The 24515-nt window shown below is 42.6% G+C and overlaps 1 protein-coding gene across 6 annotated transcripts in view; it reads left to right on the top strand.

Moving 5' to 3' along the window:
* dclk2 (doublecortin like kinase 2) overlaps positions 1-24515 on the top strand; it is a 309866-nt gene that overhangs the window by 265198 nt on the left and 20153 nt on the right. For all 6 annotated transcript variants that reach the window (XM_033017731.1, XM_033017725.1, XM_033017708.1 and 3 more), the window contains 4 exons: positions 16124-16257; positions 17239-17316; positions 20015-20111; positions 22778-22858. In XM_033017731.1, the coding sequence (XP_032873622.1) occupies positions 16124-16257; positions 17239-17316; positions 20015-20111; positions 22778-22858 (390 nt within the window). The remainder of the gene's footprint in view (positions 1-16123; positions 16258-17238; positions 17317-20014; positions 20112-22777; positions 22859-24515) is intronic.

Below are 24515 nucleotides of genomic sequence, written 5' to 3'. Positions count from 1 at the left end.
TACGATGTGTTTGTGTGTGTTCTACTCTGACAGTCGCCGGCAGACACCTGAAAAATCGCCTAGGTGGGACAGGCCCATAAAGAGAATGTTAAAGATCTTATTTTTGAACAACACTGTCAACACTAATCAAGAATCTATCTATCTCTGCCAAATATATCCACTGACGTGGACTCCACAGCTTTCTGTGGCAAAGAATTCCACAGATTCAACACCCTCTGAATAAAGAAATTCCTCCCCATGTCCTTCCTAAAATAACTTTATTTAATTCTAAGGCCATGACCTCTAGTCCTAGACTCTCCCAGTAGAGGAAACATCCTCTCCACATCCACTCTATCCAAGTCTTTCACTATTCTGTTCGTTTCAATGAGGTCCTCCCCCTCTTTCTTCTAAACTCCAGCAAGTACAGGCCCAGTGACGTCAAACGCTCATTATAGGTTAACCTATTTATTCCTGGGATCATTCTTGTAAACCTCGTCTGGACCCTCTCCAGAGCCAGCACATCCTTCCTCAGATATGGTGCCCAAAGTTGCTCACAATATCCCAAATGTGGCCTGACCCGCGCCTCAGCATTTCATCCCTGTTTTTGTATACAAGCCCTCTCGAAATAAATGCTAAGATTCCATTTGCTTTCTTTACTTCCGATTCGACTTGCAGATTAACTTTTTGGGAATCCTGCACCAGCACTCCTAAATCCCTTTGCATCTCTGATTTCTGGATTATTTCCCCATTTAGAAAATAATCTATGCCTTTATTCCTACTGTCAAAATGCATGATTCCACACTTTGCTACACTATATTCCATCTGCCACTTCTCTGCCCACACTCTCAACCTGTCCAACTCCTTCTGCAGAGTCCCTGCTTTCTCTACATTACCTGCCCCTCCACCTATTTTCGTATCATCCGCAAACTTGGTCACAAAGCCTTTAATTACCTCATCCAACTCATTAATATACAAGGTGAAAAGTAGCGGACTCAGCACCGACCCCTGTAGAACTCCACTAGTCACTGGCAGCCAACCTGAAAAAGCCTGCTTTATTGCCATCCTTTGCCTTCTGCCATCAAGCCAACCTGCTATCCATGCTGGTATCTGCCCTTTGATACCATGGGCTCTCATCTTCTCTCATCACCTCTCATCATAAAGCCCAACTTATCCACAAACTGACAAGTTCTGAGTTTGTCTGGTTGTACTAAATTGATCACAGCATGTCTTTCATATGACAGTAATGGGAGTAATTGGAACTTCCTGAGGAGCTGAAATAAATTATGTAAATTCTTTTTTTTTTTCCTTAACCATTCCTTTGTGTATCACTTAACAAGCGTTAATTTTAAAATCCATCTGCCTCATCACTATCCATCTACATAATTGACTATCTTCAAGGTGTTTTGGACCAGTCACAGTCGTGCTCAATACTTGCCCAGCGGTTGCCTTGTTTCAGCAGAACATTTGGTGGTAATATTGCAGATGTTTTGTTCTTTATTATTCATAACTATTACAAGCAGTAATAGTTTCACATCAAACCACCGCGGAACATAACGGGTTAGCTCTCCTCGGGCAGGGAGTGTTCGAATTTATGCCACAATCTGCCACGTATTCAATCCCAGATACCAACATTGAGCTCCCTTCCTTAAAGAACGTTGATCAAATGCCTCTGTAAAACAAGTACCACAATTCCCTGGATTGGCTTTGCTCATTAGTTTATATATAATCTCAAAACAGTTTAAACCTTTTAAAATATATCTTCTATTTTAAAACATTGCCACTTCATCAAAAAAGTTCTGCTAGATTTGTGTTCTTTAGATATTCTGCCATGAGATCACTTGTAATCATACTTTTTCTCCACATGCATTTAATGCTATCCGGCTTGTATCTAGCGACTTAATTTGTCCCAATTTTTGAATAGTAGCTTAATAATTTGTCATCGTCCATTATATAGGAAATACAACAGAGATCATTAATTTCCTGTTCTCTTCTTTGAAGATTCCAGGACATATCCCATCCTAAACTTTTTAGAGATTCAACCCTTCCAGTTTCAATGCAACGCTTTCTTTGCCAATATCCTTCTGTGCCATGGGTAACTTTTCCCGCAATGCTAAGACCAGAATTGTGTGATTTTTGGATGTCCACCTTTATTTGCACTTTGTGTAGGGAGTCACAATCTACTTTCTCTTTGTTCCTTTGAACATATTTCTTCTGTATTTTAGATTGTTACAAAAGTGTGTCTACGTTTGCAAGTCTGTGCCGTATCAAAGCCTTAACATACTGCTGTCTGTTTGATGCTGCAAAGGATGCTGTAAATACCTTTCTAATCTCAGCAAGGCACTGGATTTTAGCTGCATTTTTCTGTTGAATGGCAAGGGCCTCTTAAGCACATCCCTTTTCCCAGTTGTCTTCTGTTTTAAAATGTAGTTCACAATTAATATTATTAAAGACACTTCTCATTTTTCAAAAGGCATGAAACCATGCTCATGGAGAATGTTTCCATGAACTGCAGAAACAAGAGTAGTTATACTTGATGTGCGCTCCTCATGATAGGCACACTTAAATTAATGCTATGTCTACTTTTGGAAGCCAGTACTATTTCAAAGCCTTGATGTAATGCTTCTACTTCTTTAGATGGCTTAAAGCTGAGTCTCACGTTGGGAGTTGACACAAGAGGTACCCCGAGTGAAAGACTCGTGGTTGTGCACGAGATTACAAGTGTATGATCAAGAGTTTAACCGAGTTCTCAAGGGTATGACAAGTTTGCCGTTTACTTGTCATTTCTGCGATGTTCCAAGTTCGTCTCCCGAGTTACTCTTGAGCCAATCCTGATTGAAGGTTTGTTTTAATAAGCAACAGTGTTATGTTTTAATAAGCAACAGTGTTAAAGAAGACCTCTCCATCCTGTGGCTTTGTTTTAAAGATAGAATTCAGAGCGGCCGCATCTATTGATGTGACCTACAAAGGGAAAATGCACACCATCCAGTGCCAGTTATACTTATGATTTGTTTGAAACACACAGGTTTGATATGTTTTAATTGAATTTCCTGCCATGTCTACACACTGTGGGGAGACGGGAGATTAAATCTTTGAATGTGGACGGATGTGCACATCAGATTGTTGTGAGACGGAGCTCAGGGTTCGCCTTCTGAGCTGCTTTGGTGCCCAGGCGTGAGTTAAGGTGGAGAGAGGTTGGGGGGGGGGGCGTCATTAATCTGTCTGGGGTGACATGGCTCTTGGGTTAGGCTGGGATCATTCTCTGCGGGATGATCTTAGTGCGGGAGACAAGTGTAGGAGAGGTGTACTGACTGTGTGGGCAGACACTTTGGAAGTGATTGCCCAACAGTCTCAAAAGCCGCTGTGTCTCCCTGTCCCTGGGATAGCAGGAGGCGACCAAACAGCACAATACCCCCCTCCCCCTCCACGCCAACACGAAGGGCAACGATCCCAAGGCTTTAGCGTCAGGAACAGCGGGCAGGCGACAATCACCTGCCATAACGCGAGAGAGATCATGCACTGTTGTAGGTCTCCTTTGCACGTCGGTGTTTCTGTCTTTCTCCACTCATTGTTGGCCCTATCTGTCACCACCCCCACCTACACCCCTCTGCTTCCCGGCTATGTGTGTGACCCCTTCCCTCCCCTCTCCAGCTCCCCGCCCGTTGCTCCGGCGCGGGGGCTTTGCACTATCTTCACGTCGACGATGCCAGCAGGTCAGTGCCAGTCGCTCCCTTCAGTTTCCCAGGGGGTCGGGATGGGACTGGAGTTGGGAGGGAAAGGTGGGGGTGGGGGGGGTTAGGTGAGCAGGAGAGTGGGGTTGTTTGCAGTTGCAGAGGGAGGGGGCAAGGGCGGTACAGTTCCCAGTCTCAGCTCCTGTCCAGTGGGGTGGCCGGAGACGTCAGGACCAACGGGACACCGACCCCCAGGCCCACCAGGCCCACTGCAAGCACGGAGAACCCAGAGACCCACAGTCAACAGCAACTCCAACCCAGCCCCGCTCCAACTCCAGAGGAACCCGCTCCCCGAAGGGGCCGCTACGGCAACAAGTGCCGCCCTTGCCCCCTCCCTCTGCAACTGCAAACAACCCCACTTTCCTGCTCACCTAACCCACCATCTCCCCCCCCCCCCCCACCTTTCCCTCCCAACTCCAGGCCCGTCCCGACCCCCTGGGAAACTGAAGGGAGCGACTGCCCCAGGGCGACTGGCACTGACCTGCTGGCATCGCCGACGTGAAGATAGTGCAAAACCCCCGCGCCGGTGCAACGGGCGGGGAGCTGGAGAGGGGAGGGAAGGGGTCACACACATGGCCGGGAAGCAGAGGGGTGTAGGTGGGGGTGGTGACACATAGGGCCAACAATGAGTGGAGAAATACAGAAACACCGACGTGCAAAGGAGACCTACAACAGTGCATGATCTCTCTCGCGTTATGGCAGGTGATTGTCGCTGGGAAACTGAAGGGAGCGACAATCTGCTGCTGCCTGACCGCTGAGTTAAAGAGTTCCCACGGTAGACTCACGATACACTAAGGTAAACGCACGGGCCACTACGTTCTTACAACGAGTTAAAATGTTTCAATTCTTAACCACAAGAGTAAAATTGACTCGTGGAAAATTTTAAACATGTTTGATTTTTTGCAAGAGTCGACAAGTTTCACGAGTACCTGCCGTTAGCGCCACGAGTCTCTAAGTTGTGTCCACGAATTCCGTACATTAATCGTACGTTATTACCACGAGTTTTAACTCGGGGTACCTCTTGTGTCAACTCGCAACGTGAGGCTCAGCTATTAGTGAGTTTGGTTTGTCCACTACAACTCTCACCAACTTCTACAGATTCACCATAGAAAGCATTTTATCAGGATGCATCACAGCTTGGTTTGGGAACAGCTCCATCCAAGACCGCAAATTGCAACTAATTGTGGGCGCAGCCCAGACCATCACACAAACTTACCTCCCTTCTATTGACACCATTCATACCTCACGCTGCCTCGGCAAGGCCAGCAGCATAATCAAGGACAAGCCGCATCCTGGCCACTCCCTCTTAACCCCTCTCCCTTCAGGCAAAAAGAAAACGCACACCACCAGATTCAGGGACAGTTTCTTCCCAGCTGTTATCAGGCAACTGAATCATCCTACCACAACCAGAGAGCAGTGCTGAACTACCATCTACCTCTTTGGTGACCTTCAGACTAACCTTGATCAGACTTTGCTGGCTTTACCTTACACTAAACGTTATTCCCTTATCATGTATCTATACACTGTAAATGGATCGATTGTAAATTATAATCATGTATTGTCTTTCTGCTGACTGGTTAGCACGCAACAAAAGCTTTTCACTGTACCTCAGTACACGTGACAATAAACTAAACTAAATTGTCAAAATGCTAGCGATTCAGAGCCAAGTCTTGAAACCTAAGTACCAGTCAGTATTAGGACTACTGTTACTGCATGCTGCATAGTCTACACTTGATTTATACTTGATTGAACCTTCCTTTTCAATACAATCGCAGTGAGGAATGTGGGGAATCTGCTGTGGTGGATGATTATGTTAACTTTTATGTAGTTGTGTGTCTTGATGCTTTTTTTAGTATGGCTGTATGGTAATACGAATATCACTGTACCTTAATTGGCACACGTGACAATAAAATACCTTGGAAACCTTTGAAAGACAAATAGTTGAATCCCAGAAGTAGGCTGATTTGTATTTCTGAGAAAACATGCACCAGTCCCAGAATCTGAAGCAAGTCAGCCTCACAATGAACTAAGCTCCCCACTGATTGCAATTGCATTTGAGCTCAACCACTGTGCAGTAATTATGTTTGCAGCAGCAATACAAATGTCACTCTAGAAAATATCCACATCTACCTTTGGCAGCTGCTGAGCTTTCTGATGGCTTGATATTGGCAGTGTTCTAATTGTTTCCTGTGAAAACCCTGTGATGTGTCTAACTCAGTATTTCTTTTGTACTAAAAGTATTAGCTATTCCATAATTTCTCTATTATATTCGACATTCAGCATTCATTTTCTTTAATCAACTATAAAATGCTTATCCTAGTCGAGTCTATATACTCAGTACTTTAACACAAAATGCTGGAGTAACTCAGCGGGACAGGCAGCAACACTGGAGAAAAGGAATGGCTGATGCTTCTGTGTTTCTCCCTCTCCCCTGATATCAGTGAAGAAGGGTCTTGAACCGAAACGTCACCCATTCCTTCTCTCCAGAGATGTTGCCAGTTCCGCTCAGTTACTCCAGAATTTTGTGCCTATCTTCGTTTTAAACCAGCGTCCGCTGTTCCTTCTTACACATACCCAGTACTTTGTATGGCATTGAGTGATATATTTTAAAGTTGTTAGTTCTCCTTTAGGATAAATATAGGAACCGAGGGAAATGCTTCCAAATCATGACTCCAATACGGTGCATTTTACTTCTTGCTGTATCTTCAGTGGAAGATGGGCTGAAACTCCTAGAGGAAGAATGGGAATGTGTGTTCACACCATTGATGTGAAGTCTTCAGTCGTAATTCGAATATCACATTGGTGCACGTGACAATAAAAGACCTTTGAAACCTTTGAAGTCTTCATTGAAATTAGCAAAAGGATTTGAGTATAGGAGCAGAGAGGTTCTACTGCAGTTGTACAGGGTCTTGGTGAGACCACACCTGGAGTATTGCGTACAGTTTTGGTCTCCAAATCTGAGGAAAGACATTCTTGCCATGTAGGGAGTACAGAGAAGGTTCACCAGACTGATTCCTGTGATGTCAGGATTTTCATATGAAGAAATCCTGGATGGACTCGTCTTGTACTCGCTAGAATTTAGAAGATTGAGGGGGGATCTTATAGAAACGTACAAAATTCTTAAGGGGTTAGACAGGCTAGATGCAGGAAGATTGTTCCCGATGTTGGGGATGTCCAGAACGAGGGGTCACAGTTTAAGGATAAGGGGGAAATCTTTTAGGACCGAGATGAGAAAAGCATTCTTCACACAGAGAGTGGTGAATCTCTGGAATTCTCTGCCACAGAATGTAGTTGAGGCCAGTTCATTGGCTATATTTAAGAGGGAGTTAGATGTGGCCCTTGTGGCTAAAGGGATCAGGGGGTATGGAGAGAAGGCAGGTACAGGATACTGAGTTGGATGATCAGCTATGATCATATTGAATGGCGGTGCAGGATCGAAGGGCCAAATGGCCTACTCCTGCACCTATTTTCTATGTTTCTATGTCTATGTTTCTACAAGGTCTGCCTCAGAAACAAAGAAAGGTAACCACAGTGCCGGGCTAACAGTGATGGGTAACTGTACCGCCTTCCAGTGAGTGTGATAGCTGTTAAACACCAGAGATCTCATTATTGACATTTCCTCCATTGTACCATCTTTTAACTCAGTGTTGAGAAGTAACAGTGAACTACTGATGGTCAAGGCCACCAGCTCCAAATATGTGAATTATCAACAGACCCAAATTTTGTAACAGATATGTAGGGGGGCAGTCCTTTGAAACTATTGGAATATTGTGCAGCAGCAAATAATGTAATACATTTTTCAAATGAATAGCACATAGAATTGAACACAAATGTCAGGATATGGTGGAGCCGATGCCACACATTGGTTGGTTCTTTCTGAAGGAGTGAGTGAAGTTGTGCTGATTGTATTATGACTTAACAAGGTGCAATATTTGGCTACCAAAAGGGTCAGGCAAGCATTAAGTACCTGAATTACAAGGGGAAGCTGCAGAAACTGCACTTGTTTATTTTAAAAGAGATTGGAAAGGATTTTACTGAAATATCCAAGACCTTTTCATTTGTCAAAAATGTTAAACGTGAGAAATCTTTTCCCTCAATCTGGAAATGAACTGTGACAACAGGCAGAATGAAATAAATCTCAGATAAGGGAACATATTTCTCTAGATGTGACAATCTGTAAGTTCTGCTGTGCAGTGCTACATTGTTTTAATGCAGTGCATCTTGAAATTTTATCAAAATTGCTCAGCTTAATGAGGTGCTTGGTGCACAGGCAGTACACTTCCAGATCTTTGAAGCAAGACCTCTGTGTGAATTACACACCCAAGCACAGGGTCAACGTGCAATATTCAGTTTGACACCACATCTGTGAAATTGTACAATGCAAAAGCAGAGGCCCTGAGTAGCAAAGCAGATGTTGGCTGGGATGGGGAACGTTGAAGCCTGCCTTGCAGCTTAAGTGCCTGACCCGTCCCAGGGCCCTGCCGGCTAGTCTGCGACATTCATCATCGTTCAGATAAGCTTTTCTTTGAGTTTTCATTTTTACAGAACCCCGCAACAGCCCCCTTGCCCTCGGGCAAATACAATCATCTCCCCGAGCCGACCCACTGCCCAAACATCTTCCCGAGCCCCCACCTCCCCTGATCTGTCTACATTTTCTCAGCCTTATTCCAGTACATCCCATCTTTACGAACTTCACTCCCTGGCTCATCATTACCCCCCCCCCCCCCCTCCCCCCCCCCACACACACACCACACCACCACCATCTCCACCTTTTTACAACTCTACCTGGTCTCCAGAGCATGTCCTCTGCAGTCTCCATTTGGTGAAACTGCAGAGGAACTTCACTGGTGGAATAATGTGTTGGTTTTCACTGGTAAACGTGAAAGACTTGGGCCTCATCCACGATAAAATGTTCAAACGAGGACAACTCAGACAAAACTGTTGTGTCCCCTCCCCCCCCACCCACGATATGCCACTTTAACATGCAATTTCATGTAGATTATAATCTCTGGCCCAACTACTTCAAACAGAGGATGAATAATGCTGTAGTGCATTATTTATGGCAACATTCGCGGCTGATAATAGCAGTAATTATCAAAGGAGTTCAACAGGCATTTGGTAAGAAAATTAATTGAAGGATGTTGTTAATTAACCATGTATTCTGAGACTGGCCACATATACAATTCCCCAGTTCAATTCCTGCTTTTGTTTTTATTTCATTTTTGGCCAGTATTACATTTTTTTGGCACTAATACATGGAATTGTCAAAGATTTTAAAAACATCGTTCTCTAGATGGAAAAATCTTTGTTTTGGGCCCACTGCTTATAATAAATGATAGAAACATGGAAACATAGAAAATAGGTGCAGGAGGAGGCCATTCGGCCCTTTGATAAAACTACTTATTTTCTTGAACCTGAGACTGAGTTCTATTCTGATTATTTTCAGAATTGAGGGGACACTTCAATACCTTCATCAGAACTTGTGCTTGAGTGCTTGCTGTCTGGTTATATTTTCCTGTCTTTGTCAGTGTTGCCAGCACATTTAGGAACGATGTCAAACTCTTGGTTGCCCCAGAATGGAATTGTGTATTATATTGTTTATTGAGAACTACGCTCTGTAGGAAAGGAACTGCAGATGCTGGTTTAAACTGAAGATAGACACAAAATGCTGGAGTAACTCAGCGGGACAGGCAGCATCTCTGGAGTGAAGGAATGGGTGACGTTACGGTTCGAGACCCTTCTTCAGACTGACACCAGGGGAGAGGGAAATAAATAGATAAGGAAGTATAAGGTATGAAAAGGGCATCAATTATACCAGTGTCCAAGAAGAGTAAGGTGACGTGCCTCAATGACTACCGACCTGTGGCACTAACGCCTGTAGTGAAGAAGTGCTTCGAGAGGTTGATCATGGCGAAAATCAACTCCTACCTCGACAAAAACCTGGACCCACTGCAGTTTGCTTACCGCCACAACAGATCAACAGTGGATGCGATCTCGCTGGCCCTCCACTCCACTCTGGACCACTTGGACAACAAAAACTCATATGTCAGACTGTTATTCATTGATTACAGCTTGGCATTTAATACTATCATCCCCTCCAAGCTGGTTACCAAACTCGCAGAACTGGGTCTCTGCGCATCCCTCTGCAATTGGATCCTCGACTTCCTCATCCACAGACCACAGTCTGTTCGTATTGGTGGAAATGTGTCAGACTCGATAACAATCAGCACGGGAGCACCTCAAGATTGCGTGCTCAGCCCCCTGCTGTACTCACTCTATACTCATGACTGCGTAGCCGGTCATAGTGCGAACTCCATCATCAAGTTCGCTGACGACACCACTGTTGTGGGACGTATCACTGATGGGGATGAGTCCGAGTATAGAAGAGAGATTGAGCAACTGTCCATATGGTGCCAGCACAATAACCTGGCCCTCAACACCAGCAAAACCAAGGAACTGATTGTGGACTTTGGAAGGAATAGGATGGGGACCGACCCACAGTCCCGTTTATATCAACGGGTCAATGGTTGAAAGGGTCAAGAGCTTCAAATTCCTGGGCGTGCACATCTCTGAAGATCTTTCCTGGTCTGAGAACACTGATGCAATTATCAAGAAAGCACATCAGCGCCTCTACTTCCTGAGAAGACTACGGAGAGTCGGTTTGTCAAGGAGGACTCTCTCTAACTTCTACAGGTGCACAGTAGAGAGCATGCTGACCGGTTGCATCGTGGCTTGGTTCGGCAACTTGAGCGCCCTGGAGAGGAAGAGACTACAAAAAGTAGTAAACACTGCCCAGTCCATCATCGGCTCTGACCTTCCTTCCATCGAGGGGATTTATCGAAGTCGCTGCCTCAAGAAGGCTGGCAGTATCATTAAATACCCACACCATCCTGGCCACACACTCATCTCCCTGCTACCTTCAGGTAGAAGGTACAGGAGCCTGAAGACTACAACAACCAGGTTCAGGAATAGCTACTTCCCCACAGCCATCAGGCTATTAAACCTGGCTCAGCCAAAACTCTGAACATTAATAACCCATTATTTGTTATTTGCACTTTATCAGTTTATTTATTCATGTGTTTTGTAGTCAATGCCTATTATGTTCTGTGTGCTGAAGCAAAGCAAGAATTTCATTGTCCTATCAGGGACACATGACAATAAACTTGAACTTGAACGAACTTGAAACCAGGACAAAGGGGCTGGAGATCAAGGAGAATGTAGAATAGATCATTGTAAGCTGGGAGAAGGTAACAACAAAGCAAACAGAGATAAAATCTACTCGGAGACAGTCAGACTGGTCAGAGAACTGGGGAAGGGGAGAGAGGGGGAAAGCAAGGGTTACTTGAAGTTAGAGAAGTCAATGTTCATATCGCTGGGGTGTAAGCAGCCCAAGCAAAATATGAGGTGCTGTTACTGTGTGTTCACTGATAACTGGTGGAGGTACATAAGATTGAAAGCATGCACCACCAGACTCAAGAACAGTTTCTTCCCCTCTGCTTTCAGGCTTCTGAATGGTCCTTCCATAAGCTAGGGTACTGTTTGATTCACCTCTACCCCAATGTGGATAATGGTCTTTGTCCAAGGAACTGATACGCTACCATACTAAGAACTATATTCTGCACTCTATCTTCTCTTTTACTCTATCTATTGTACTTGAGTTTGACTTGATTGTATTCATGTACGATATTTCTAATCTGTTTGGATACCATGCAAAGCAAAATATTTCACTGTTTCAATAATGTGACCACAATAAACCTAACCCTAAAGATGAAGCCAACAACTCTGACATACAGTATTGTTAGCTTGTGTATCCTGCACACCTTGATCATCCCCTGCAGGGCATGTCATCCCATTGCACCTTTATGCTTCACTAGAAAATATGCAGTTTTTACTAATTAATTGATATTGGGGTTTTTTCTCCCAAACTATTGGGGGAAAGGTATGTTAAAATAAAAAGTTAAATTGTTGATCTTCCAGTTTTATTTTTCTCATTGTTAAGAATAGCTGCTGAAAATTAAATTGAAATTCTGATTATTTAGTTGTATTGAGAAAACATTTTGAGAACACAGATAATAGAAACATAGAAAAATAGGTGCAGGAGTAGGCCATTCAGCCCTTATTTCCTGCTTTTTTTCCCCTTATTTCCTGCGTTCTTTCCTGCTTTGCCACATCCCTTGATTCCTTTAGCCCTAAGAACGAAATCTAGCTCTCTCTTGAAAACATCCAGCGAATTGGCTTCCACTGCCTTCTGTGCCAGAGAATTCCACAGATTCACAACTCTCTGGGTGAAGAAGTTTTTCCTCATCTCAGTCCTAAATGGCCTACCTCTTATTGTTAAACTGTGAAACCTGTTCTGGACTTTCCCAACATCGGGAATATTTTTCCTGCATAATGTACCAAATTTAAGAAAAATGGTGGGAGTTGCCCGTCAGTACTGCATCTTAGAGAACTTGTCCGCAAGTCACTTTCTTCTCAACACCCATAGAGCTTGAAGATCCTGTGCAGTTTGATTGGAAATCTTTATCATTTAATGTGCCGTTCTGCTACTTAAATTCCGCAAGTACTACTGTGCTTATATAGTTTAAATAAAAGGAAACATTGAGAGGCATGTCCTTTCAGGGTAATGTTGGAGTCATACTGTTCCTTTTTTATTGGATAATTGAGGGGGGCGGGGGGGGGGGGGGGGGGTGGAATCTGGGCATCATTGGCAAGACCAACATTCATTCCCCTTTTGTGCACCCGGAGCTAGAGCTGCTTGCTTGAAATACTGTGGGTCCTTCTGGTGCAGTCTTACTCCTGCAGTTTTCTTTGGTAGGAAGTTAACACCTCCGTACAAAATCCTTTTGCAAAACAAAAAAAAATCACACTCAGCATGAAATGCTCAGCGTGCAACAGACACGATCCTGTCACGAGTCATCACTGGAAAAAGGAATGTGGAGCTCAAGTGAGAAATTTGAAACATGCAGGCTGTGGATGTGTATCCTTTTATGGAGCATTCCAAGTAAGAACTTGTGTCTTTCCAGAAGTTTTGAATTTTAATCATTTTAAAATGTCTTCATCAATGAAGCCAAAAAGCTTTGATATGACAAAAATAGACATTTATTCCTCTAGTTTGTAGATTTTCATAATGTGACTCCCTCCATGGGCTAAAATAACGGTTCATCATGCGGGTGCAGCCCACTGAAAACCACTATCATCTCCTGCTGGAGAATTGGCCATATTCCCCTGGCCATGCTTAAAGCACATCAGAAAGAGGCAAGCCAAACTGTTCAAGTTCAAGTTCAAGTGAATTTATTGTCATGTGTCCCTGTATAGGACAATGAAATTCTTGCTTAATTAATTAAGAACAAAACTAATCCCTCGGGAAAACAATAACCAAATTATGAGAAACACTGTAAACATCTCATCAGACAGTTAACTGAATTGCAGCTTGATCAGGATAACTTTTAAGTTTTCATTACATGAAAGTAATGAAGATTCTTAGAAATGTAAAAGATAATGGCAAAGGAGCTAAATGTGCACAGATCGAGAAAATTAGCATGAGATTGCAATGCAGAGTTAACCTTTGCCTCATTGCCTCCAGTGCAGGTAGTATGCCAACATTGTGCTGCCTTCTCATTTACTTCATTACTGTCTGCAGCCGACATGAGGTGCCTTTGTTCATTGGTTTATCTCACAGCTGGAGGCCAGAAGCACTAAATTTAGCCTGCACCACTCACAGTCAGCACATTTTAACTTAATCCGAGATGTATTCTGGCTAAAGGGCATTCCAGAGCATATTCTACCCTGGAAAATACTCAATGATAGCATTACACATGTGACAGCGTTGCATAGGTGAAAGAAATTCATAGGGGTGATATCCTGTTTCCACTGGGATGGGGATAACTCTGATAGTCTCAAGTGTTGAGCCCACAGCATTTAAATGCAGTGCAATCAAATGGCCTAAAAATTGTGATCAGAATCAACAAATATATCCACAAAACCCATCTCCCACAACAAGCAACAATATATTTAAAACTTTAGATACTGTTCAGTAATTTACCAGTAATCTCTTTCAAGTAGGACTCATATTGAACATTGGTATACTTCATCAAACCCTCACTGATTTAGCACTGTTGCTAACCTCAGATATGCTTCTGCTTTTGCCAGGTTTTCCACCATGTGAGCTACAGCAAACAAAATAAATGCAGGCTACTCGTTGACACATCTCTGCTCTATTGCAGGAAAAATTATATATAAACTCAAGTCACAACCACAAATGTAAAGTAGGCCTCTGTAGTTCCACTGATTTACCCCAGTGAAGGAAATCATGTTCTGACTTGGAATATCTATTGTTGAATCCATAGCCAGCAGCAAGGCTGAAACCTTTGAAGATAATGGTATCCTCATACCTAATCCACTTTCTTGCATTCCTTTCTTCCGTCATTTCGTAAATTATCATGTCATTCCGCAAGGATTTACACCATGATCAAGATGCAAGTCAGTACCATGGTGGAAATTCTCCATTTGCCTGGATGAGAGCTACTTCAATAAATCTCAAGAAGCTCAACATCACCCAGGACAAAGTAACCCATTTGATTTACCACGTAAATTCACAAAATCCACCAATACCAAACCCTGGCTGAAGTGCGTGTGATCCACATAATGCACTGCAGCAAATCGCCAGGACTACTTTAACAGCACCAGCCAAATACATGACCTCTTGCTGGATGTGAATACCACCATCTGCGAGTTGGTGTTTTTTCGAGTTACTCACCATAAGACTTGAAAATACATCGCCGTATCTTCATTGTTGCTTTGTTGAATCTCTGAAATATCTAATCTAACCAATTTACAAGACCAGAAGTTCTAGAAGGCAGCGAGTGATGGAAAATAAATATTTGCCTGGAGAGTGATATTCACAGAAGAATAAAAAATAGATACTGCATATAAGTCTGCACCGAATGACCTGTAACTCAGGCAGGAAGAAAGAATGGCCCAAATACTCAGAGAACAAGTTCATTCATGACTTTCACTGCAGATGGCTCAGATAAGGACTTTGTTGGGATGGTCATAGAGTCACACAGCATAGAGTCACAAGGCCCTTTGACCTGCCAAACCCACACCAACCATCAAGCATCCATTTACACTAATCCAATACTAATCTCCACATTCCCATCACTACCTCTCAGATTCTGCCACTCACCTGCACACTGGGATCAATTTAAAGTGGCCAATAAACCTACCAACACGTACGTCCTTTGGTTGTGGGAGGAAATCAGAGCACTTGAAGGAAACACACGCAGGCATTGGGAGAGTATGTAAACTCCACACAGGCACCATTGGAGGTGAGGATCGAACCTGTGTCGGAGAAGTGAGGCAGCCTTCATTAGCAGGGTCACTTTGCTGCCCTTGTATTACTTTGGACAATCATCATATGGGGAGCACCTGCAATAATGTCAGGTCTATAATTGATCTTATTGATATATTATCATTACAGAGCTTTATAGACCTGAGGTCATACTCAACTTAAACTAAACCAACTTTCTTCTTCTTCTTAAGCCCTTTGCTCTTCTAGGGAGCATAGGCCATTGACAAATGTCCTCCACCTCACTCGGTTGTTGGCAGTTCTTTCGAGATCTCCCCAGTTGAGCCCACTCTCAGACGTTTCAGTCTGAATATCACTTCTCCAGCTGTTCGTAGGTTGTCGTAGCTGGACGTCCCGAGTCGCAAGGAATTGTGTCACCGGTTGACGGAGTTTGCCGTAGCTTGACGTTGGTAGTTTGTCATGGACATTGTCGTGGGGTGGGTGCATTTCTGGCGTCACGCCGCGACAGTGACTGTCGCCATAGCTGCCTAAAATATCGCCTGTGGGACAGGCCCTCTCTGGGTTGAATGTAGGATTTTGGTGGTGGGTAAACTGAGGCAAGCTGGAGATAAATTGTTTCAGGTATAGAATCAGGCAGTCTTTGTGCTGGAGGCCAATGAAGTATGGAGATCAGCTCAGTGTCAGCGAGGATAGGGTAAATGGCAGTGACAGAGAGTGGTCAGAGAGAGAGCTTGAAACTGTAGTGACAAACGCCATTTTGTGGTGGGGAAATAACATATTAGTTACATTTCTCTGTGAGTAAATTGAAGACTGCATAATTCTGAATATCTTAGCATTGTTTGGTCTTTCTGGCACGGTGAGAGCTTCTGTTTCTGAAAAAATATGTTTGGCCTAGCCTCAGAACAACTCGCAAATGAATTGTTTGTTCTAGAAATCCTGAAAATTGACAAATTTGTTGTTCCATGGATTTATTTTATAACTTCCAAAGCTATTCTTTGGATTGTCATTCTACATTTGAAATATCTTGTGAATTTTGTATCCACTCGTACAATCTTTGATTTACTGAACCAGGTACTTAAATGATCATCATTTTTCTCTACCCCTGCAGGTGTGTGAATATGTAGATGGAACCAAGTCCTTGAAACTGGGTGATTTTGGCCTGGCGACTGTGGTAGATGGGCCCCTGTATACAGTTTGTGGAACACCAACGTATGTTGCTCCAGAAATCATTGCAGAGAGTGGGTAAGTAGTCATCAGGTTAAGGTTAGTTTTTTTGTTTTTTTTTAATTTTTTGTTTTTTTATTTTTATTTTTGTTAGAAGCAATTGTACAAGAATAAAACATTTGGCATGTAAAATTATACAATTATTGTACAGCTTCAATTTTGACCTTTTAACATGAAAATGAGGGAAAAGACGAGAGAAAGAAGAAGAGAGGGAAAAAGTGAAAAGTGAAAAGATAGGACCCCTGGACTACCAAAGTAGTGTGGCCAAAGAGTGAATAAAGATATAAGAGAGGAGAAGGGAAAAAAAAGAAAAAAAGAAAAAAGTGGAGATATACCTGCCCCAGCTCAATAAACAGAATTATGGACAAGAAACAGCTCACCCAACAATGCTGTCTCCCACAAAATATTTTACTCTGAATACGTTGCAACAGAAGTCATTTTATGTCACAACGATCTATGAGGCTTATATTTTCGATCAATGATCTGTTGCTACCCATCCACAAATAGCTGCACCATTAGATATCTTCCTGTGTTGTAACTGCATCTTTATTGTTTATTTATTCCCATAATTTTTATATTCAGTAAATTTCTGAATAATATTTCTATTGTGTCTGTTTACTTCTACGAATGAAATGTCTTAATCAATGATAAACTCTTATGAGAAGTAGGGCAGTAAGTCCTGGGAAATGTGACATATTTGCAAATGAGCTGGATACACAGTATGTTGCTTCCGATCTCATATGGTTTTGAATCCAGTGTAAGCTAGTGCATCTATTTCAACTTAATTTAATTATAATAAATTGTTTTGAAAATGTCATCTCTCCAATAATAAATATTTTTCCATGGGCCCATTCAAGCCATGTGAAAAAAACTGTCCATGATGTTGATAACTTACAATTGAACTGTTGGGCACCATTACAAGTTATTATTTTGTTCAAACCAAAATAACAAAAGAACATTCTTTTGGTTAAATGACTTATTTTGTTAATGTTCTTACAGATATGGCTTGAAGGTTGACATTTGGGCAGCAGGCGTCATTACGTACATCCTCCTGTGTGGCTTCCCCCCATTCCGCAGGTAATTTATTGCAGACAATAGACAATAGGTGCAGGAGTAGGCCATTCGGCCCTTCTAGCCAGCACCGCCATTCAATGTGATCATGGCTGATCATCCTCAATCAGTACCCCGTTCCTGCCTTCTCCCCATATCCCCTGACTCCATAATTTTTAAGAGCCCTATCTAGCTCTCTCATGAAAGCATCCAGAGAACCTGCCTCCACCGAGGCAGAGAATTCCACAGACACAGTTAAGGTAAAATCTCTTTCCGATCCCAGCTGGTGACAGGAGCATGATGCATCTGAAGTTGGAGGCATGAAAATAACTAACCACAGATGATGTTTGGCTTCCGAAGCTGCTGAGATTTCCAATATTTCTTAACAGGTTCTAGAAACAAGAGAAGATGGTACAGAAAAAAGAATCAAGTGAAGGTTACAGAAGTTCTCTGTTCTTTGTCCCTCAGATCCCAGCTGAGGATCACTAGGTGTTAGAGCAGAAAATTATTTCAACTAGGTAGAGGGAGAGAACCGAAAGGCGCTGAGTGAGTAGATTGTGCCGGTGATTGGTTCCAGTGAAATCTTCTGCCAGGAAATTGGTCTAAGCATTTCTGTCTGTAATTCTCTGGAATGCTGGAGGTCGATGGGGGAACTGATAGAAATATATAAAAATTATGAGAGGGATAATAAGGTAGACAGTCGGAACCCTTTTCCCAGGATGAGAATATCAAATATAAGGGTAGGAAAGGAGGGGGCATAGCTTTAAGTTTATGGGGACAAAGCTTAAAGGAGATGTATGGGGTATGTATTTTACACAGACAGTGGTGATTGTCTGGAATGTGTTGACAGTTCTGATGGTGGAGGCAGATATGACAGTGGCATTTAAGAGATGTTTGGAAAGGTACGTGGATATGCAGGGAATATAGGGGTATGGATTAAGTGCAGGCAGATAAGAGTTTATCTTGGCATCATATTCGGTACAGACACTGTGGACCAAAGGGCATGTTCTTGTGCTGTTACTGCTCCACATTCTGATGTAGCTTCACTCTTATGTCTAGTAACATGAGAAATGACTCAAAACATATTTCTTCCCCTATTGTCATAAATTGGAGTTTTTGGGTAACACCTGTCATTCTCATTGAACCCTCATGGTATGGCATCAGATGAGTCTTCTATATGTGGATATTTATATATATATATATATATATATACTGTCTGGCAATCGTAATAACTATTCTGTAACTCATCCTGTACCTCAGATTTTCAGTCACGATCGTTTTTCGGTTCAAGGTTACTATATTAATTTAACTGTGTGGACATTTCAACTTCCTTATCCCATCCTTACCAAGTATGTCCTGATTCCCAGCACTTCCACAATTCTTTCATGGCTCTGCCAGTACAATCTTCCATGACCTGGTGGACAACTATCACTGTGTCGCCCATTTAAAACCATATTCTCCAACGATATGGCACTTCTTCTGAGTCCCTTTCCTATATCTTTCAAGTTAGGCTGTATCAAACATCAGCTATAATTACAAAAACGTCTATCTACCAGAATGTCAGTGCAATCTTTATGACATGTTTCCTTAAACTCACTCTCCTGTGTTCTGTTGGCCATTGGCTTTCCAGGAACACAACAAAAAGATTTTCTTGATAGTCATAGTGAAACAGGGCCTTTGGCCCAATTGACCCACACCAACCAACATGTCCCATCTACACTAGTCCCACCTGCCTGTGTTTAGCCCATATCCCTCTAAACCTGTCCTATCCATGTACCTGTCCAAGTGTTTCTTAAATGTTGCGATAATACCTGCCTCAACTACCTCCTCAGGCAGCTCGTTCCATACACCCACCACCTTTTGTGTGAAAAAGTATCCTTCAGGTTCCTATTAAGTCTTTTCCCCCCTCACCTTAAACCTATAAATAAATTGATGATAGACACAAAAAGCTGGAGTAACTCAGCGGGACAGGCAGCATCTCTGGAGAGAAGGAATGGGTGACGTTTCAGGTCTCGAAATCCATGAGACGCAACCATTCTTTGTCTGTATATATTGATGCTGCTTCTCCCTCTCCATCCTTTAATGCAAAATAATGAGCGGGGAAGGTGAAGGCACTTTTGCCCCTTTCCTCCTTATCCTTCTTCATCCCTCTGTTTTGCTCGCTGTCTTACTGCTCATAACCTGAAGTCAACAGACAATAGATTTGGCATAAAGCAGGATGAGTTGTGCAAAGATAGACACAAAAAGCTGGAGTAACTCAGCGGGACAGGCAGCATTTCTGGAGAGGAACGGGTGACATGCACATCACCCAATCCTTCTCTCCAGAGATGCTGCCTGGCCTGGCTAAGTTACTCCAGCTTTTTGTGCCTATCTTCGGTTTAAAACAGCATCTGCAGTTCCTTTGAACACAATAAATTGATGATATTTATTTTCCAGCATTATTGAGAATTTAAGAAATAGAATCAAACTGGATTGATTTTGCCTCTATCTCACCAGGGACTAACTTTACTGAACCTTTTCCCTTCCGCCCACAATATTTAATATGCAAAAGAATATGTGATTCTGTTTGTAGTTTGTTTGGTTGTTTGTTTGTTTGTCTTTTTGCACAAAGTCCGCGAGCATTGCCACTTTTCATTTCACTGCACATCTCGTATGTGTATGTGACGAATAAACTTGACTTGACTTGACTTGACTTGATATTAACAGCATTTTTGTGATTCTACAGTGAAAACAACGTGCAGGAGGACCTGTTTGACCAGATTCTTGTTGGCCGCCTAAAATTTCCATCTCCTTACTGGGACAATATCACGGGCTCTGCTAAAGTATGTAAAGGGAATTCCGAAGCAGTTTGTGGGGATCGAAAATATTACCCTGTCAGATTATGCGTGGAGATGATGTGTGGCGTATAGATGGGAAATGACATACTGATGGATGATAGTGGTAGGGCTGATGGGTGGTATGGGGGGAAGGAAAGTTCTAACTTGGGGGATGGAGACACGATGGTCTGTGAATGTTGAGTTGCTGTGTAGCAGTGTACAGGATGGAGTCATCGTGGGGGGATGGTGAAGTGTGAGGTTATGAATGGCAATATGGGAGATGTGTGGTGAAGTGGGGGGTGGGAAGTGGGGATGAGAGGGTAATGAGTTGCAGTGTGGGATTTAAGGAACGTCAGTGAGGGGATAATGTGTAATGCTGTCCAAGGGGTGTGCACTGGTGTGGAGGACGATTTGGGAAAGTGTTGGTTTGGTGAAGTCAAGGGTGATGAGGTATCTCAGAATCCTTGATAATCAGCTTGTCATGCCACATTAGTATTAATATTTGTTCCAACCTGATGAAAGGTAATCAACCAAAATTGTCAACTCGTTTTATTTCTCTCCATAATCTGCCCAAGTATCTTCAGCATTTTCTCTTTTCACTTTACAATGCCGCATGTATCATCACATGTATTAGGCCTTGTTTGCCATCAATACTTTGCTCAGAAAACCTATATTGGTTCCTCATTCTTTGAATTTAAATGTATTCCAATCCTTCCACACCCAAATCTTTATCACTATTGCCTCCTACAACAGTACAACCTTTAAGATATGTCTAACTCTAATTCTCGCTCTTCACAATTCCCACCACCGGCAGGGTTCTAAATTGTGGTATTCATATCTCTTTGTATTTTTCTATCCTTCTTTAAGTCATTTCTTAAACTGCAAGGACGTGCAAAGCCCAAACAGACAGCATCTGAGGTCAGGATCAAACCCGGGTCCCTGGCGCTGCAAGGAAACAGGTCTACCACAGCAGCACTGTGCCACACTAAGTGGCAGCTGGGTGGCACCCCACCCACCACCCTAAATGTGTATTCCCTTCACCCCCGCTGCACCTTAGCTTCAGTGTGTACCATCTATAACATATTACCTGGGCTATTCAGCCAACACCTACCATACGCAGCCACTACCACCAGGCTACAAGAGCAGCAGATATGTGGGAATAGAAACATAGAAAATAGGTGCAGGAGTAGGCTATTCGGCCCTTCGACCCTGGACCGCCATTCAATATGATCATGGCTGATCATCCAACTCAGTATCCTGTGCCTGCCTTCTCTCCATACCCCCTGATCCCTTTAGCCACAAGGGCCACATCTAACTCCCTCTTAAATATAGCCAATGAACTGGCCTCAACTACATTCTGTGGCAGAGAATTCCAGAGATTCACCACTCTCTGTGTAAAAAATGTTTTTTCTCATCTCAGTCCTAAAAGATTTCCCCTTTATCCTTAAACTGTGACCCCTTGTTCTGGACTTCCCCAACATCGGGAACAATCTTCCTGCATCTAGCCTGTCCAACCGCTTAAGAATTTTGTAAGTTTCTATAAGATCCCCCCTCAATCTTCTAAATTCTAGCGAGTACAAGCCGAGTCTATCCAGTCTTTCTTCATATGAAAGTCCTGACATCCCAGGAATCAGTCTGGTGAACCTTCTCTGTACTCCCTCTATGGCAAGAATGTCCTTCCTCAGATTAGGAGACCAAAACTGTACGCAATACTCCAGCTGTGGTTTCACCAAGACACTGTACAACTGCAGTAGAACCTCCCTGCTCCTATACTCAAATCCTTTTGAAGGAATACCACCACCTTCTAAGAAACACACCACAATGGTTCATGTAGGTGGCTAAAAACCTCCTCACTGCCAGTTAAAGATGAGCAATAAACCCTGGCCTTATCTGTGGCATCCACATCCTGGGAAAGGTTGCAGGCAGACAGGTTTAAGTAACGGAAGACATGATGGTGTAAATCTTATATTATTGTGGTGGTATTTACTCAAATCTTGTCAAAAGATTGAAATTCATTTGTAGGTGAAGGTTGTGGGTTTAAAACTTACATTGTTATTTTTCTAGCGGGACAATGAAACAAACTCACCTTCTGACCTACTTAATATAGTGCGAATATTACAGGGAAAAGATGCTGCCTAGAATGGCTCTTACATAAGGTGAATGTAGCAAAATATGCTGTCTAGGCTTATAATTCTGCTGACAAACACTTCCCGCACAAAAGACTATAAGAGCTTAAAATGCATTGACCCAAAGGTTGTAAAAGAAAATAAACATGGTGTTTAAAAGGAAATTTAAAATACATTTGCTGCACCTTTTTCGCGCTTGGTTAATTTTGAGCAATGGCTACAATGCAAGGTGCTTCATTTCCCCCACAAAAACCCAACAATAAAGCCTGAGGTTCCTTCCCATCAGTTTCCTTCCCATACGCAAGAGAGCAAGAAAACCTTGCCCTATGCAGATCTTCCCTATTCAGTCTAATAAATCTGAGTTCAGTGGTAGATACTAATGTAATGTATTTGATAAATGGTTTCTGTAGCGCACGATATACTATCAAAATATTACAGACTTTGCAGTTCTGTATAACATGTTAAATGGAATGCACTGTGGCAGTGAGCTATCTTGAGTCTGTAACTGTAAATGCATCTGACCTTAATGCTCTCATTCTGTTGCAGGAATTGATTAGCCGAATGCTGCAGGTGAATATTGAGTCACGCTACACAGCTGAGAAAGTTCTGACTCATCCGTGGGTGGCTGTGAGTACTGATATAATAGAGAACTGCAAAATGTACTGACTTCCCCACAGGAAAGACTGGCCAAGTGAATGGTGGCAGCAAGTGGACCATTAAGTATTGTACTAAAAATGGCCTTTTCTACCCGAATCCTGCCTGTTTAAAATATGACAGTGGGACAGATATGGGAGTGAACAGGCAGGCGAATAGCGAGCAGGGAAAAAGCAGAGCAGCTGAGGGTGGATCATAATAACTGTTCTCAATGACTTCCTGCTCCAAATAGACACAGACAAACCTCGAGCTGCACACTCATTTCAGTCTATGACATTCCCAATAACATGAATTACATTATAAATAAGATGAAAATACTAAAATACTGAATAGGCTAAATGGCTCAAAGTTAGTAAGTCTCTGGAGAGAGATACCACTTATACAAAGTGTTGAGAAAGCTCAGGGAGGAAATCCATGAGGCCCAACCATTCATTATACCTAGTGAGCAATGGAGAGCTACAAAAAGTTGGAAAATGTAATGCCAAATTCAGTATGGATGATGAAGACAGACACAGGAAACTCCAGACTCATTCATCTTACTTATACACTCACAAAAAAAATGCGCTTGATTATTGAGGTAAGTCTGGGTTTAAAGGGATGGTTGGACCTGTTAATGTAATTGCTCAAGAGATGGAAAGCCGAGAGTATTGCTGTTTCTCCGGATGGAGAAACATGCAGTGTGATCCCTATTTTCTATGTTCTTGCTTCATGCAAGTCCATGACTTGTCTTTCCTTACATTATACAAGTCCTGATCTAGCAAGTGGGAATATGATTTCAAATCTGCATATGAGACAATGCTGCAGGTAGGGAAAAGATGTTTGGAGACCCCAAGGATGAGTGACTTCAGTTTTCTGAATGAAATTGGAAGCAGTTTGGGAAAGTGAATGGAGGCAATGATAAACCTGAAGATAGACACAAAATGCTGGAGTAATTCAGCGGGTCAGGCAGCATCTCTGGAGGAAAGGAATAGGTGATGTTTCGGGTCGAGACCCTTCTTCAGACTGAGAACAAGGGGAGAGGGAAACTAGAGGTATGAAAAGGTATAAAGAACAAAAGAATGAAAGGAATGAAAAGAACAAATCAAGGCCAGCATCCTTGATCAAGGAAAGGTGGAGCCCACAATGGTCCATAGTTGGCTGTGGAAGAGGTGATAACAAGGGGATACGAACAATGAAACTCAGCAGGACAACAGTGAAACTAGTAGGACAACTAGGATGGGGGAGGGACAGAGGGAGTGCATGGGTGAGTTTTTTCCACCCAGAAAGTAATCAGCTGAGAGTTACAGAAGATGGTGAAGGATATTGAAAAAGATACCCAAGAATATGGAACTTGGCTCAAACTAGCAAAAGTTGATCTGCAGATTATTCTGGGCAGTATTTTTCATTCATTTCAATAATTATGAAAATTGCAAGAGATATATTAGTCTAATCTAATAATTCTAATTTCCTACAAAATCATTTAACTACTTTGTTTATCATATAACCATATAATCATATAACGATTACAGCACGGAAACAGGCCATCTCGGCCCTACAAGTCCGTGCCGAACAACTTTTTTCCCTTAGTCCCACCTGCCTGCACTCATACCATAACCCTCCATTCCCTTCTCATCCATATGCCTATCCAATT

The sequence above is a fragment of the Amblyraja radiata genome, chromosome 1, assembly GCF_010909765.2.
Source record: "Amblyraja radiata isolate CabotCenter1 chromosome 1, sAmbRad1.1.pri, whole genome shotgun sequence".
Classification (NCBI taxonomy): Eukaryota; Metazoa; Chordata; class Chondrichthyes; order Rajiformes; family Rajidae; genus Amblyraja; species Amblyraja radiata.
Note: the sequence above shows the minus strand (reverse complement) of the source record. Positions and strands in the feature narration are given on the sequence as shown.